At 38.0% G+C, this 14,947-nt stretch overlaps 4 protein-coding genes across 5 annotated transcripts; 2 read left to right on the forward strand and 2 right to left on the reverse strand.

Annotated features, from left to right (window-relative positions):
• Nucleotides 1-228: 228 nt before the first annotated feature.
• On the reverse strand, nt 229-5,561 carry LOC140772675 (uncharacterized). 2 transcript variants are annotated; one of them, XM_073114853.1, is made up of 6 exons: nt 5,346-5,561; nt 3,320-3,373; nt 2,235-2,308; nt 1,484-1,535; nt 1,257-1,315; nt 229-587 (listed from the first exon to the last, which is right to left on the reverse strand). In XM_073114853.1, exons 1-6 carry the CDS (start codon nt 5,478-5,480, stop codon nt 509-511), a joined length of 453 nt encoding a protein of 150 aa, XP_072970954.1. In that variant the 5' UTR covers nt 5,481-5,561; the 3' UTR covers nt 229-508. The 2 variants fall into 2 exon arrangements, with proteins under 2 accessions (XP_072970954.1, XP_072970953.1); XM_073114852.1 differs by having other exon boundaries at nt 1,418-1,535; nt 5,346-5,559.
• A 468-nt stretch (nt 5,562-6,029) lies between these two features.
• On the forward strand, nt 6,030-6,845 carry LOC140771982 (probable CCR4-associated factor 1 homolog 11). The gene has a single exon (XM_073113839.1). It carries the CDS (start codon nt 6,030-6,032, stop codon nt 6,843-6,845), a length of 816 nt encoding a protein of 271 aa, XP_072969940.1.
• Nucleotides 6,846-7,468: 623 nt separating this feature from the next.
• On the reverse strand, nt 7,469-8,609 carry LOC140772461 (22.0 kDa class IV heat shock protein). Its single transcript, XM_073114544.1, has 2 exons — nt 8,050-8,609; nt 7,469-7,954 (listed from the first exon to the last, which is right to left on the reverse strand). Exons 1-2 carry the CDS (start codon nt 8,306-8,308, stop codon nt 7,626-7,628), a joined length of 588 nt encoding a protein of 195 aa, XP_072970645.1. The 5' UTR covers nt 8,309-8,609; the 3' UTR covers nt 7,469-7,625.
• Nucleotides 8,610-9,802: 1,193 nt separating this feature from the next.
• On the forward strand, nt 9,803-11,572 carry LOC140771912 (uncharacterized). The gene has a single exon (XM_073113742.1). It carries the CDS (start codon nt 9,916-9,918, stop codon nt 11,119-11,121), a length of 1,206 nt encoding a protein of 401 aa, XP_072969843.1. The 5' UTR covers nt 9,803-9,915; the 3' UTR covers nt 11,122-11,572.
• Nucleotides 11,573-14,947: the final 3,375 nt, after the last annotated feature.

Here is a 14,947-nt window from a genome sequence, read left to right on the forward strand (position 1 = left end):
AGACCTCTCATTTCTTATCCTCAACTGATATGCAATTTGAATAATAATCTGTCACATATTTCTACATATTTTCGAGTTCTAACTATTTTAAATCTGCCCCTAATTTCTTTGACATATTTGATCTAATTAACCAAAAATGCCTTGTAAACAACTAACAATCAACTAAGAAGAGATTTTGCTCACCATCAAAAGTAGCATCTTGAAAAGATTAATGCACCTGCCTGCTAATTACCATCCCACTAAAAGCTTTTATCTTTGCAAATAAATCCAATTCCAAGTACTCTCAGTATGTAAAGAAATCTTGTGGACGAAAAACTTTTACCGCAATTATTGTGATTCAACTCTTCTGTACAATAGGATCATGAAATTTGAAGAGAGGGGGGGGGGTTTGGAAGTACAACAGCATATGCTCGGACATACATCAAGATCCTGCAAATTTAGTCTGAGAACCCACTTCATTTATCAGGTAAAACCTGCATATCTCAGTTTCAGCATCAAGAGAATCAGCCTAGAAGTCCGTGTCGAAGCACGATACCATTATTTTTGAAACAATTGATCGCGCAAAAGGAATGTAGCTGAGACTGTACCTGCAAACATGAAATTAAGAACAGATGAGATCACAAGCTGCTGATAAATTGTGTCATGCATTGATATCATCATATCAGGAAAAAAGAAGAAAATCTCCATAAAACAGGAAACTGAGGGAGATGCATTGCTGTATGAAATTAATAGTACTAATAACAAAGAACAAAAGTAATCAGTAATATTTTGAGCTGGTCTAACACGTCTAATGCAATTGCTGACAAGGGGATCATCCTTCCCAGTGCATATAGTTTCAATAACCTATCCCAACAATCATTCATGGACCTATTCCTACATTAGGCATTAGTCTAGTTATTTTACACTATCATGCATGACATTAATTCAAAAGTATCAATTTAACACACTCAAAAAAATCACTGATAAATCACCCAAGACTTTAAAAAGCACTCCTATTTCATAAGCTTACGTCTACAACTAAGAATAACGAATCACAATTAGAATAGGCAATGCTGTAAATTGTTTTTAAGTGATTGGATGGCACTGCAGAATTTTCCTTCAGAGCCACTTGATTTCACAAACAGAAAGATAAGTAAAACTAAACAATCAAGCATTTCCCAAATATGGAAAGAACCAAAGTGCAAAAAATCTGAATAAACAGCCATAAAGTCCATAGATTACACTGTTCTCTGATAACGCAAAAATTACCAACTTACCAAACAAGCGCACCGAATTCTAAGATTATGGCCAGAAGTGTTAAGAGCTTATTATGAACCTGTTTAACAGGAAAGGAGTCAAAAGTAGTATTAGAATGTACCATACCGATGAAGAATGGAATGATAACTTCAATTAACAAGAGAACTATAACCATACTTACATACAGAGCACAAAATAAAGCAATTATGATGCTTGCAATATATAATGCAGTTGCATAGATACGCACAGGATCAAGCATCATAAAAACTTGTCGCTTGGGGCCAATGAGAAACGCTGTGCTGCCAAACAAATAGTTCCATCATTAGCTGACATAACGGAACCGTTAAGAGGGAAATGAAACAGTCATGGATGTATGGAACTAGTTCACCCCCAATTTATTTAAGCTATGATGCAATTAAAAAACTCCTGCTACAAATGAATTTAGAAACAGTTTCTAAATATAAATTATATATAGTGATCATGCCATTGATATAACGAACTAAGAGTACAACAAAGAACCATAATATAGCGAGAGAAGTCGAATAATAGAAGCTCATCTTCATGGCTATGTTTTTTGCAGATAGACAGGAATAATGCTTGTTTAACTTCTAATTTTGTACTGGGAAAAGGTTAATAAAAAAAATTGCCTCAATATGTAAATGCCAGAGCATCAGTAGCAAGCCATAAGTAAAAAAAAATGTCTTTTTATTCAAAAAAAATTTACCTGTGCGAAAAGCTACTTACGCGACCACTAAATTGAAATTTTGGAAGAACTTCACTGTACAAGTGTAAACAAATAACAATTGTTTTATAGCCAGTATACATAAGAAGTTTCCTTTGTTTTGACCTCTCCGTGTTTATAATCATTTAACAGGGGAAAATTGGTTTTGAAAGAAATGTCCTCTCATCCTCATTCACATAAAAGAACCAGACAACATGGTCAAGAATAAATTCACTGCAATTACAATACAATAAACTGTTGTTGAATGAGTGCAGACCTTCCAAGGGCTAGCAAATTGCCAAAGGTGAATGTTATCCCGAATTTGACTGGGTTGAAGAAGACAAGCATTGACTGCCATGTCAAAAGAGGGGAAATATCAAATAACTCATACCAATAGGAGGATAATGACAGACTATTGTCAACATGTGGACTAAGCCTACCACTAGTAGTAGTCACCCTAATTATCAGCTTGCATGAGGAAAAATAAACAAACACAGATATCATATGGCCACCCTTATAGACAAAGATAGCATTAATTACTTAAAAACGATAAAATAAATATGCATTTTCGTGGGATAAGTATCTGAAGAACATCCTGCATAAAGTTTCCAAACCATCATGGAGAACTTATAATTCCTAGAAAGAAGCTGAGTGATAAAATGTACTATATTATAAAGGAAGTAAAATGTGAAAGACGATCATCTAAAAAAGCTTAGCGAGAAACATAATTAGGGGAAGTTGTTTATCAACTCTCTTATTTCTTCATTGGACGGTTCGGATTAGACAGATAATAACATAGAAATTTATCACTTCCCACATAAACTGATTGACTTCTTTTCCCCTTTGGCATTATTTTAGATGCCAATATCCAAAACTGGAATACTTCATATATATTATCCCAGCCAGTGTTCTAGCTTGTAATAGTAGATCCTAAGTTCTCTTTTCATGGATATATCTAAGGGCAATCAAATTAGATCAAGCAACAAAACAGAATTTTACGGGAAAGGAAAAATTCAGTGAGAAATATTCAGCTAATTGTGCCTATTGTCTGTCTCTAGGACTAATTGCATAAAACACCATAGACATTGAATAGCCTTAAAACCTCAAGTTTCTGAACAAATTCACTTGTGATATCAACTCTTTAGAATCACAAATAGATATTGAAGAAATTGCTCAATACAATCATGATGGTGCTACTGAGATAAACAAGAGCTGAAACCAGGGAATTAGAGCCAAGACATTGAGTTACATTACAATTTCTTTTTAGGTTTTGAATTTTAAGAATTCATTTCCAAATGCAAATTAATGCAAACCAGAAAACAAAAGAAGAAGTAAGAAGAAAGTCATAGCTGTTAGTCTTACCAAGAAAGTGCAGGCTAAGCCGGCAGCCAAGCAAATAGCAAATCCATATAGCCTCTGATAAAATGTAAAATAGTTCAAATATCAGTTTCATAGTATGGATCTCAAGAAAGTTAAGGTAACATAAGAATCACCAATATCTTTATATCCTCATGCCAGCAATGTAGTGCTATTATTATTCTAGATATCTTAAGTTTTGAGGTCCAAAAGAATGAACCAAGCATATACCACAACTATATATGTGCAACCACTCATGAAAGCACTTTTTGTAGGTACTATATCTCAAGGTTCTAAGTATTGGTTTTGGAATCTGGATTTGGTGCTTGAAAAACCGATACATATTAGCCGTTCGGGCAATTCGGAGTGGGGATCAACTAAATCAGCCATGTTGGCCAATACTCGAATCCATGCTATATCTACAATCTAGAAAACCCCAGCCTTGCATCTGAAATTTTCTTCAAACTGATAAATATCGCATATCATGCATTTAGATCCAAGGTCTGATTACTACGTTACATTTGAAATTCAAAGAAAACCATTTACATTTACAAAGAAGCTGTCTAAGGTCATGGAGATCCAACATAAGTAAAGAATTCAAAACAAGATACTAACAATAAATACCAAAAACGAACTGCAGAAGTTGTTGCAATTTTTGTAACTTTTATTTGCAGAAGGGGATAGATAAAGGAAATGCTTTTACAATAAATATTGATCTATTTGGCAGCATAGTTAGGTATTATATGTTTTGGTCGATTTAGAAACATAATTGTGTATGATCTCAAAGTATTCATCTGGTCCTTTGTCAGTCAGTGCCAGTTTATGTGCTTCTATTGTACCTTAATATAGTTGAAAGTTTTATCTGGATTCCTCTCAAAATTATAAAGATCTTCCATACTATAAGAATATATTAGTCATAATTAACAACTTATTAGTATCATGAAACAAATCATTTCCCTGTATGTTTGCTTCAGTCCTTCACTTACTGGGAAATATTGGAAGCATAAAATCTTCATAAGAACCCTTCATTGAAGGTAATTCACATTTGACAAATTGGTTCTTGTAATGTAACCTGGTGGATAACGTGGGAATTCTAATACAATGCAGGATTCTGCTTAGGTTTGCTATTTCAAAGAAAAAATAAAAACAAAGCATTCTTTTAGGTTTTGGTAGCAGCCAACAAGAATTTTGATGCTTAAAATGACGCACAGAAGGAGAAAAAAGAAAAGATGAGTGGAGTGTAGCCTTGAACACACAGGAAGAAAGTAAATGACCTCACTTCACAAATACACAATTGATGTGATTGTTTTTTGTTACTTGATTAATGATTACTTGAAGTAGAAGACTATAAAACAAAAAGGACAATCATCATACTTTCTTATGCTTTAATAAAAATATATGATGAACCTAAGATCTCTGTGATATCTTTGGGAAAATCTTCAAGATCTCTTTGGTATCTTTAAGATTATCTTCAAAGTCTCTTTTAACATCTCCGTATCCTTTTAGGATCTATCCTGAAAGTTATGCATTTCTTGTTATTGGATGCTGAAATTTACTTCCTCAATGATGCTAACTCAACTTCAGTTTCCAAACTTATGATATGCTTGTCTTATGTCAACTTACTACCGTTGAAAACAGAAAAAGATTTCCTAGATGGAAAGACCAGTTTTCCATTAAACAGCAAGAAAAGGTCCAAATTTATGTGAAAAAAAAAAATCATGTCCTACAGCTATAATTGAGAATCCCTTAAATCTGAACCCTAGAATAGTAATAATAACTAAAAAGTTACGCAAGTAGCATTGCAATTTCCAAATAATCCCCATGTAGTCGATCCGAGAAAAGTTTTGAATTCACATTAAGTAAGAGTTAGATCCAGGACTCATAACTATCCCAAAAATCAAGACTACCGATGGAAAGAAGCAGTACCAGAACTCCAGATCTAGGGCCTATTCCACCAAAAACATCGCAAGGGAAGGCGGAAGGGATGAGATCCGAGGAGAGAAACTAGGGTTTAAGAGAAATGGAGAATTACCTGTTGCGTAGTCAATGTGCACTGGCGATTGAAGTCGTCGAAGAAGGAGGAGGACTCTTCTTCTGCGGCCTCCTCGTCGACCTCCATTCCCACCAGCATCTTTGCCTTCTCCAGAGCTTTGCTCATCTTCTCCATAGCTGGGCGAAAGCGAGGCGGGCGAAGCAATAGAGGGAAGGAAGCTGCTAAATTCAGAGACGGATATAGATTAAACTCATGAAATAACGGGTATATATTCTTGGGCGATTTATGATTTGAACAGGGGTTGAAAATTAATCGAATTTAATTACGGTTGGGTTAAAACGGATCAGCTCCGATTGGTGAGGGAAAATTTTCCTAATCGGATTCGGATCGGGACCCGGACTCGGATTGGGTTCCGGATTCGGATCGGGATCCAGATTCGGATTGGGTTCCGGATTCGGATTCCGAGTTCCTCTCTGGTTCTGATTATCAACTTTCCTATAAATACTTAGGTCCGACTATCAACTTTTCTATACAACTTTACATTTAGTTCGTTCCAGTGAGAGAGAGAGAGAGTATAAATACTTAGGTGTGACTTTCACTTTTCTATAAATATTTACATTTACTTCATTCTGAGAGAGAGAGAGAGAGAGAGAGAGAGAGAGAGAGAGAGAGAGAGAGAGAGAGAGAGAGAGAGAGAGAGAGAGAGAGAGAGAGAGAGAGGATATGTCGTGCAATGTTCAAGTGCGTTCTGTCTGGAGGACGAATGTGGAGTATGAATTCCGTCTCATCGGATCTCTTGTCTCTCACTTCACGTTCGTCTCGATCGACACAGAGTTCCCCGGTATTGTCTATGCCTCCCCCCACCACCCTTCTCTCCTCACTCCCGATGATCGCTATGCTCTTATGAAAAAGAATGTCGACGCCCTGCACCTCATTCAGGTAGGCATCACCCTATCTGATGCCGACGGCCGCCTACCCGACCTCGGTACCCGTGGCGCTGCACACTTCGTTTGGGAGTTTAATATATGCAACTTCAACATCCATCGTGACCTCCACTCTAGTGACTCCATCAACCTTCTCATCAATCAAGGAATCAATCTCGAACGACTCCACAACGAAGGAATTGACTCATGGCACTTTGCGCATCTCCTTCTCTTTAAATCAGGCCTTCTCTGCAACAATGCAATCAACTGGATTACATTCCATAGCGCATATGATTTTGGATATCTCGCAAAAGCTTTACTTCGAAGCAACTTGCCAAATAATCTCGAGCAATTCATGCAGTTTATTAGAGTCTACTTCCGTGGCCAGATTTTCGACGTGAAAAATATTATTCGATACTGCAACGGAATCTATGGTGGGTTAGAGAAGACAGCAAGCTTACTAGGGATTGAGAGGACAGTAGGGAGATCTCATCACTCAGGATCCGATGCCCTATTAATATCTTTGGTTTTTAAAAGATTGAGAGAAATTTATTTTGCTAGAGATGGATCACTGCACAGACATGCCGGACTGCTCTATGGAGTGCAAATCTATTAATTAGATACTATGGTTTTGCAGCTTAATTTAATGAATTAATAATTGTGTGGTGATGCAAACTTGTTATTGTTGGAGACTGCCACATTTACTTGTAATATTTTTGTTTGGTTAGTGGTACTTTATTTTGGTGGTATTATTTGTTTGGGCTGTGAAGTTCTTTTAGCATACTTTCTGTTCTTATAATAAGTCTATTTAATTTCTAATAGCATCTTTTAATATGTTTCTCGATATAGTTTATGAAATTAAACTACATGGGAGATCATTTAAGAACTCTAAAAGAAATAGACAGGAAAACATTGGACTTCTTACCGATCTTGACGAAAGTCTGCACTTGCTCTTATGTCGCTGCCGTATCCGCCGCTTCTACGTCTCTCTCTGCGACAAGCGTCACCGACTTCACTCTAACCTACGAGTCTACGAGTCCCTTGAAACCAAGGCGATTCTAAATAAAACCGGATGAAAATTAACTTTAAAATAATTATCCTAATTAGGATTCTAAATACCAGTTCGGAGAACTTACTTTGAATATATTTATTATTTAAAATTATTCTTTATAATTTATAATTAAGCTTTTAAGTACCAGTTTTGAAATCAAAATAAGATATATCAACCATAAGAATTGATTTGAACTACTAATAATTTACGTACCCTTCTCACATTAATATATAAAACTTAAAAAGATCACATCATACGCCATTACATCCATCCATCTGCTTACTACATCACTCGCATTATATTACACACAAAAGAAACCAAATATTAGCTACTAATTTCTTAGCTTCATAATTCTATTTTCTTAGCTTCGCCTGCAGTGAGCTTCTCCGCCACCCCTCCGTCGCCGCCGGCGATGCTCACCACTCTGGGCCCCTTGATCTGGTCCGGCGCCAACTTCTTGAAGGTCACGGTGAGGACTCCGTCCTCGAGCTTCGCCGACACGGAGTCGAGGTCGACGTTGTCCGGCAGCCGGAACTGGCGCCAGAACTTGCCGTGCGAACGCTCGACGCGGTGCCAGTGCTCGCCTTTCTTCTCCTCCTCTCTCTTACGCTCACCGCTCACCCTTAGGATCCGGTTCTCCTCCATCTCTATTTTGAGCTCGTCTTTCTTCATACCTGTCACCACGCCGTCGATTCAAGCACGCAGCTCCCGATTACTAATTAGACTAAGTTTGAAGGAGTTGTTTGTAAATAAAGAGTTTAATTACTACCAGGGACGTCTATAACGATCTCATGGGCAGTCGGGGTCTCTCGCCAGTCCACCCGCGCCATCGAGACGACCGCCACGTCATCACGTTCCAACCCGAAAGGGGTGTGCTCCAGGATCCGAAACGGGTCCGGGAAGCGATCCGATAAGGGGCTCCCTCCCCGATCCAGCCACGGGAGCAGCGAACCAGCTGCTGACGGCGGCCCGACGGCCAGTAACGCTACGGTAACGATGGTAACGGCGTAGAAAACGGAGGACCTCATCGTTGAATTCTTTGCTGTGTGCGTCGACGGGGAGAGGGAAGGCGACACCGGAGGTTTTTATAGGTGTAGGCATTTGGACACGTGGCGGTAAAGGAGGTGCGGCAGGAGGACGAGAAGGTTCCAGCTCCGGGGATGACGTGGAACGACTCGAGGAGTCGAGAGGCTTCGGGTGCATGCTAAGAACTACCAGGTCCGGTTAAAAGGTTTCCAGAACGAGTTATATAGACTAATTCTTTTTATAGATTATAAACTAGGGATGAGAACGGATCGGATACTGATCGGATAGTGCTCAACCCATATCCGAATCCGTATCTTTAGTTCGGATACGGATTCGGATACGGATATTGGACGGATAGTAAAATTTAAAACCATATCCTAACTAAACGGATACGGATAATTTTCGGATAAAAGATCGGATCTTAAACGGATATTGATTAAATTTAAAATAATTAAAATATTTTATTAAATATAATTAACACAAAATTATTAAGAGTTTTATAATAAATAATTTTTTTGTATGTCAAATATATAAAATTAGAGAAATTAATCTCTATAAATAATATATAATATATTATTAGTAATAATATTAATACTTACCATTTAAATAAGCAAACTAAAAACTGTAAATCATTTAAAAAAATATGCGGGTAAACGGATATCCAATATCCGTATCCGAATCCGAAAAATTTATCCGACCCGTATCCGAATCCGTATCCGAATTTTTTTCAAAAATTCTATCTGTATCCGAATCTGAATCTGAATCGGATAGAAATTTTTTATCTAAATCCGATCTGAGTTGGGTCGAAGTTAATCCGACCCGTTTTCACCCCTATTATAAAATTAGACTATAATGACCTCAAATTATGGCATAAAATACTTTAATAAAAAAACTTCACTAAATATCACTCGCAATGCTTATGAGAGGGATTGAATTCATAATTTCTTATCATAAGCCAGTAGGACTCAATTGAACTTCAGTATAATCAGTTGACCCTGACTCGATCACCCGATCTAGCAGGTTTAAGTCAAATATCGAACTAAATTAGGAGACCCGATTTTTAATTAGATCGGGTTTGGGCTAGTTTACAACTCAAATGTTCTAACCCAACTCGACCGGCTATAATCAACGACGTTGTAGTATACTCAAGAGTATAAAATAATTTTATTTGGGTTATATTTAAATTATTTGGATGATAAACATGTTATTTATGTCATAAAACAAATTATTGGATAGTAAACAAGTTATTAAATAGATTGAATAGGTTGATGTGCTAAATAGGAACACAATTTGTTTAATAATCGGATATATGTATTAATAACCCAAATCTAATTAAATTAAATTTAAATCCTAAGACGCAATGAGGATTCGGGCACAAAGGAACATATCTCGGATCTAGCTCTTACCGGTTTCCACGAACTTGTAAATAAACCCGGATCCGAAAACGTTCATCCGCTAACTTCCCAACCACACGAGCCTGAGAAATTTGGCAACATCCACTTCTTTTGAATCCCAGCCCAAATCCTCTCTTCCTTATCAGATTTTCTTTGTTATTTTTCCTGATCTTTTTTTGAAGAATAGCTCGATTTTTCTCCTCTGCCAAGGATCAATGACGATCGCAATCCTCCCATCGACCATCGCGGTCCCAAGATTAACGAATCCATCTCTCTCCTCCGTCCGCTTCTTGTCAGGCTTCGATCGATTCGGCTTCCGTCCCATCTCGATTGATGACTCTGGCGGCGGACGCCTTGTGATTCGGAACGGCGGCGGTCCCCGCACGTTTCCTGGCGGCGTGTCCAAGTGGCAGTGGAAGAGGATGCAGGCGAACAAGGCGAAGCAGCTACTCAAGGCCCGCCTCCTCCGCGAGCGCCAGATCTACGAGATGCGTAAGCGCGCCGAGCTCAAGGCCGCCGTCTCCGAGCTCGAGCGCCCGTGGGAGCTCGTCGAGATGACGAAGGAGAAGACGGCGCCGAAGCTCTTCTCCATCGCCGCCGACGAGCAGGTGAAGGCGCTCGCTGACCGGTTCCAGAGACCCGGGGGTTTCGACATGTGGACGGAAAGGGACGGGCCCCAGGTATTCCAGTCGCCGGAGGGGTTGCCGTCAGCGAGGTTCTTCCCGAAGGGTGTGGTGCACAGCGTGAAGCCGTACGGGATAGTAGGAGGTGAAGACGACGATGGGGAGGACGTGAGGTTTGACGATTGGGTCGCGAGAGGAGGGGGTGGGATTAGGAGGAGGAGGAGAAGAGAGAGGAGGAATTCGAACGGAGGAGACGGAGTTGGCTCGGATGGGGAGAGCACGCAAGATGTTTGTGCTAATGCTCTGAGCTTAAACGAGTTGAAGATTACAAGGAACGTGTCTGAGGAACAGGGAAACCGCAGTTCTGAATCGAATGGTCGATCAAGAAATGGTGGAAATGGAAGGAGGAGAGGATTCAATGATTCGCTCGATGCGAAACCGGTGGATGCCCCAAATTACAGGGAGAGAAGGAGAGGTGTTCGTGATAATGCCTTGAGCTCAGATGGGTCAAAAATTACAAGGGGTCGTGCGAGTAATGACCGGAAGGCATCTGAGGAATGGGGAAGCCGCAGTTATGGGTCGAATGTTCGATCAAGAAATGATGGAAATGGAAGTAGGAGAGGATTTAATGGCTCGTTCAAACCAGACGGTGCCGCGAGTTATGACAGAGAAGAAGGTAGTGAGGTTGAGAGAAGAGGGAGGTCCAGAAGTGGTGGCAATAGGAGGTTTAAGGAGGAGAGAGTTTCACTGCGTCCTACTTCTGATTTGTATTCTGAAGATGATGGCTTCCAATTTTAGAGGGCAAAGTTTTACATATTCCAGAACAAATGACAACAGAATGCAAAAGGAAAAGTTGCAGAAAGAGGTTAATTCTGTGAGCTATCTTATAGTGTGTACAATGGAAAAGATGCTCATGTTAATAATGTAATCAGCTGCAAAATTAGTACCCTTTCTTGTGCACTTTTAACTACAGTTGGTGAAGGTAACTTGACACAACCTAGAGGAGGTTACTCTCCAGAAACTTTGCTATCTTAACATAGATTGTGTTCTGATATCATGTCTCAATGGGAAAGTTTTTAAACCATTGGAAACTGGAAATGGGAAGTATATATCATTGATGCAAAGGAAGATGAGAAGCTTGCAGTGCAAATAGTTGGTCTATAATGTTTGTACTGGAACTTGTACAAGTTGGCAAGAGATGCTTATAATTGATAGTTCATCTTAAAATAAAGTTTTATTCTTAAGTAAATTAGTGCATGGAGCCTTTTTTTTATACTTATTTTCATGTAACTAAATGTTAATCTGTGGAATTTGTACTTATTTCAACAATTCATTTAAGAGTAATTTATTCCTAAAATCAATATAACTATATTTTAAAAAATCAAAAGTGTAATTGTAATTAAGATATGATTTTGTACAAGTTATATGATTTGATTTACTTACATCTAAATATTAGTTAAAAATAACTAAATAATAGAAGAAATATAATTGTATCCTTTTTATAGATAGTTTTTTTTTTGTTTTTAAATTATTTATATTCTAAATATATTACGATATTAAATAATCTTAAATGAATCAGCAGTCTGATTGAACCAGTAATCCAGTAACTCGACTTCTGATTGAGTCAACCTTTTATTTGATGCTAATAACTTCTGATATTCCTCTACTCACCATAACTTGTTCATTTCTGCTGCTAATAAATATACCTCCCAATTCACTCTTCCTTTCACTCCAATCATCTTTCTATCTCCATCAGTAGAAAGATTGTTGCAGTGAGCAGAGATGGAGAGAAAGAGAAGAGAAAGAGAGGAAGAGACCGGAAGGAAGAAAGAAAGAGGGCTCATCGAAAGTTGAAGAGACAGTAGAGAAAGGAAAGAGAAGATGAGGAATGAAAGGGAGAAGAAAGAGAGAAGAAAGAAAAAAGATAGAAAGTAAAAAAAAAAACTTACCCTAGGTTGTCGGATATTGGTCGGAGGAGGTCTTGGACGTCAAGGTTGCCTAGAGGCCGCCGGAGTAGAGAGAGAGAGACTATTTTCTCTCTCACTAGGCTTAGGAACATTAATTATTTAATATCCCTTGGTCGAATCTTAGAAGGATTTGATCCAATTCATTAGAGTGGACCCATATTGAGCAGATTTGGATGAAACAATCCAAATCTACTCAATATGAATTGGATATTGATCTGTAGCCGATACCACAATGTTCCCAAGATTGATTCATTTCAGTTGATCCGATTCATATTGTTATATTTATGATTCAAATCTAGATATACTCATAAAGAGAATCGTTATAACAATTGTAGCACTATCGCATGGCTACATATATTTAATGTTTTATTTTTAACTCTACTATAATTATTTCTTTAAGACTTACACGATTTAGCTACATACAAGATAATAAGCACGAATTCAATCCAAGTAGAATTATTCAGGTCCACCTAAGCACATTTGGATATACGTCAATGCATCGATTATATACATCTAATGATTGAAATTGTGTATAATAAGATATAAATAATATCATCATGATTAAGACAGCGCGTGATTATAGTTGTTTGATGCAACCAATTTGTTAACCCTTAGCATGCATCGGATAAGCTTGGACCGAGCACGAACCCTAAAATCACATTGCATAATTTAGTTGCACTAGGAATAATTAAAACCCTAGTAGATTTTGCACCAAGTCTAATATTACCGGAATGAGTGCCTGCCTCTATGAACCACAAATTGTGGTGTTAGATGCACACTGTCTCTTCCAGTACTCCACCATTGTTATAAAATTTCAATTCATGTACCATAACAAATCTCCCCCTCTAAATCCAGCCCCTGCTTTTATAATCTAATCCAAGGCATAAAGTGTCTTAATTAAGCCAAGCCATCCCTCTCCACTACCTTGCCAAATCCTTTGTCCCATATCATCCATGTCACATAAACTAGAAAACCATTCCCCACTTTTAAGAACTCCAACCAACCATGCCTACTTGGGTTCCTTATGCTTTAAACAAATACCCATCTCCTTTCACTAAGCCATGCGATTCTTATAGCACTAAATCTCTCCTAAAGATGGCTTAGTGAGGACTCTTATAGTGGCCACTCTCTCTCTCTCTCTCTCTCTCTCTCTCTCTCTCTCTCTCTCTCTCTCTCTCTCTCTCTCTCTCTCTCTCTCTCTCTCTCTCCTAAAGATGGCTATCTACCAAAGATCTTTCTAAGATTATGTGTTTATATTCACTTTGTTGTGCAAAATACTCAAATGGGTGAGGGAAGCGGAAGCAAAACCTTTCACCCTTAAACAAATTCAAATAGAATAGCAATAATTTGGGGCAAACCAAATATTAGCAAAGCTAATATCAATATCAATGTGAGAACTTCAAATACAAGATGTTAGTTGTAGAGAACTTCAAATACCCAAGGTAATCACAAATATGAATACCAAATATATACAAACTATGAAGAGAAAAGAGGGAGAGACACGATTTACGTGGTTCGGCGATGTGCTTACGTCCATGAGCATAGCAATCTTCAATCCACTATGCAAATCTTCAAATACAAAGAGTTTACAACTCTAATCTCTCTCTAAACAATGGTGGCTCTCCCCTACAAGCTTTTCTCTCTTGCAAAATACCCACTCAAAACCCTAAAACCCAACATTTCCATTTACAGGGCCGATTCACATTGGATTTTTTCACGTCGCGTTCGAACACTCTCGGGGGCACGTTCGAACACGCTCAATATCAAAGCAGCGGAACCAAAGGGGCGTTCGAACGCGCCTAGTGCAAATGCAGACTAGCATTCCAACGCTAAAGCCTCGTTCAAACGCCGACAAAAAATACCTGCTCTTGGATTGGCTCGCGTTCGAACGCGACTGGGCCGTTCGAACGCCTGTATCACTTAGTTTCTGTCTAGGAACTGCATTTAAACACCCCTAGGGCCCATTCGAACGCATTGGCATATTAAGCTTATAAAATGCTGAAATCTGAATTTGAGCCAAATTCCAACACACTTTTCTTTCTTGGGCTATGAATGTATTAAGTCAAATGGGTTATACGAGTATTTTGAATTTATAACAGTTATTGGGATTATAAACAAATTTATCTGAGTTGTATGAGCTAAGATGTCAGAATGTGAGTGATACATATTATATTTTGGCAATGCTGTCCAATGAGCTTGAAAGGAGGGCATTGAGGTGCATGGAGACCAAATTTAGGTATGATCCTAATACTATAAGATTGCCCATGTCACCTATTTGTAGTGAGGTGATGACATAAACATTTTGGAACCAACTCAATGAGACTCCAACAACCTATTTCAAATGTTAGTGGCTACTATGCATTTATCCAATCAAATGGAGTTTTATTATATACTAAAATAGACCTTTTAATAACTTTTAAATATCAACGATCTTAAAAACTTAATACCAAAATGTGTCTCTTTCGAATAATGTCAACTATCTCTTTACCCGTCTAGATATAATATTCTTCTTAGTTTATCTAATTATCTAAGTGTAACATGTCAATTGCTAATAGAATTAGCATTGTATTTTTGCGAATAAAGCTAACTATTTTTTTTCTTCCTTTTCTTATTAATGAGATGGTATAAACTTATTTAATATTAAATTTGATGACGAT

Source organism: Typha angustifolia, chromosome 12, assembly GCF_048772165.1.
Source record: "Typha angustifolia cultivar Huaian chromosome 12, ASM4877216v1, whole genome shotgun sequence".
NCBI classification, from domain to species: domain Eukaryota; kingdom Viridiplantae; phylum Streptophyta; class Magnoliopsida; order Poales; family Typhaceae; genus Typha; species Typha angustifolia.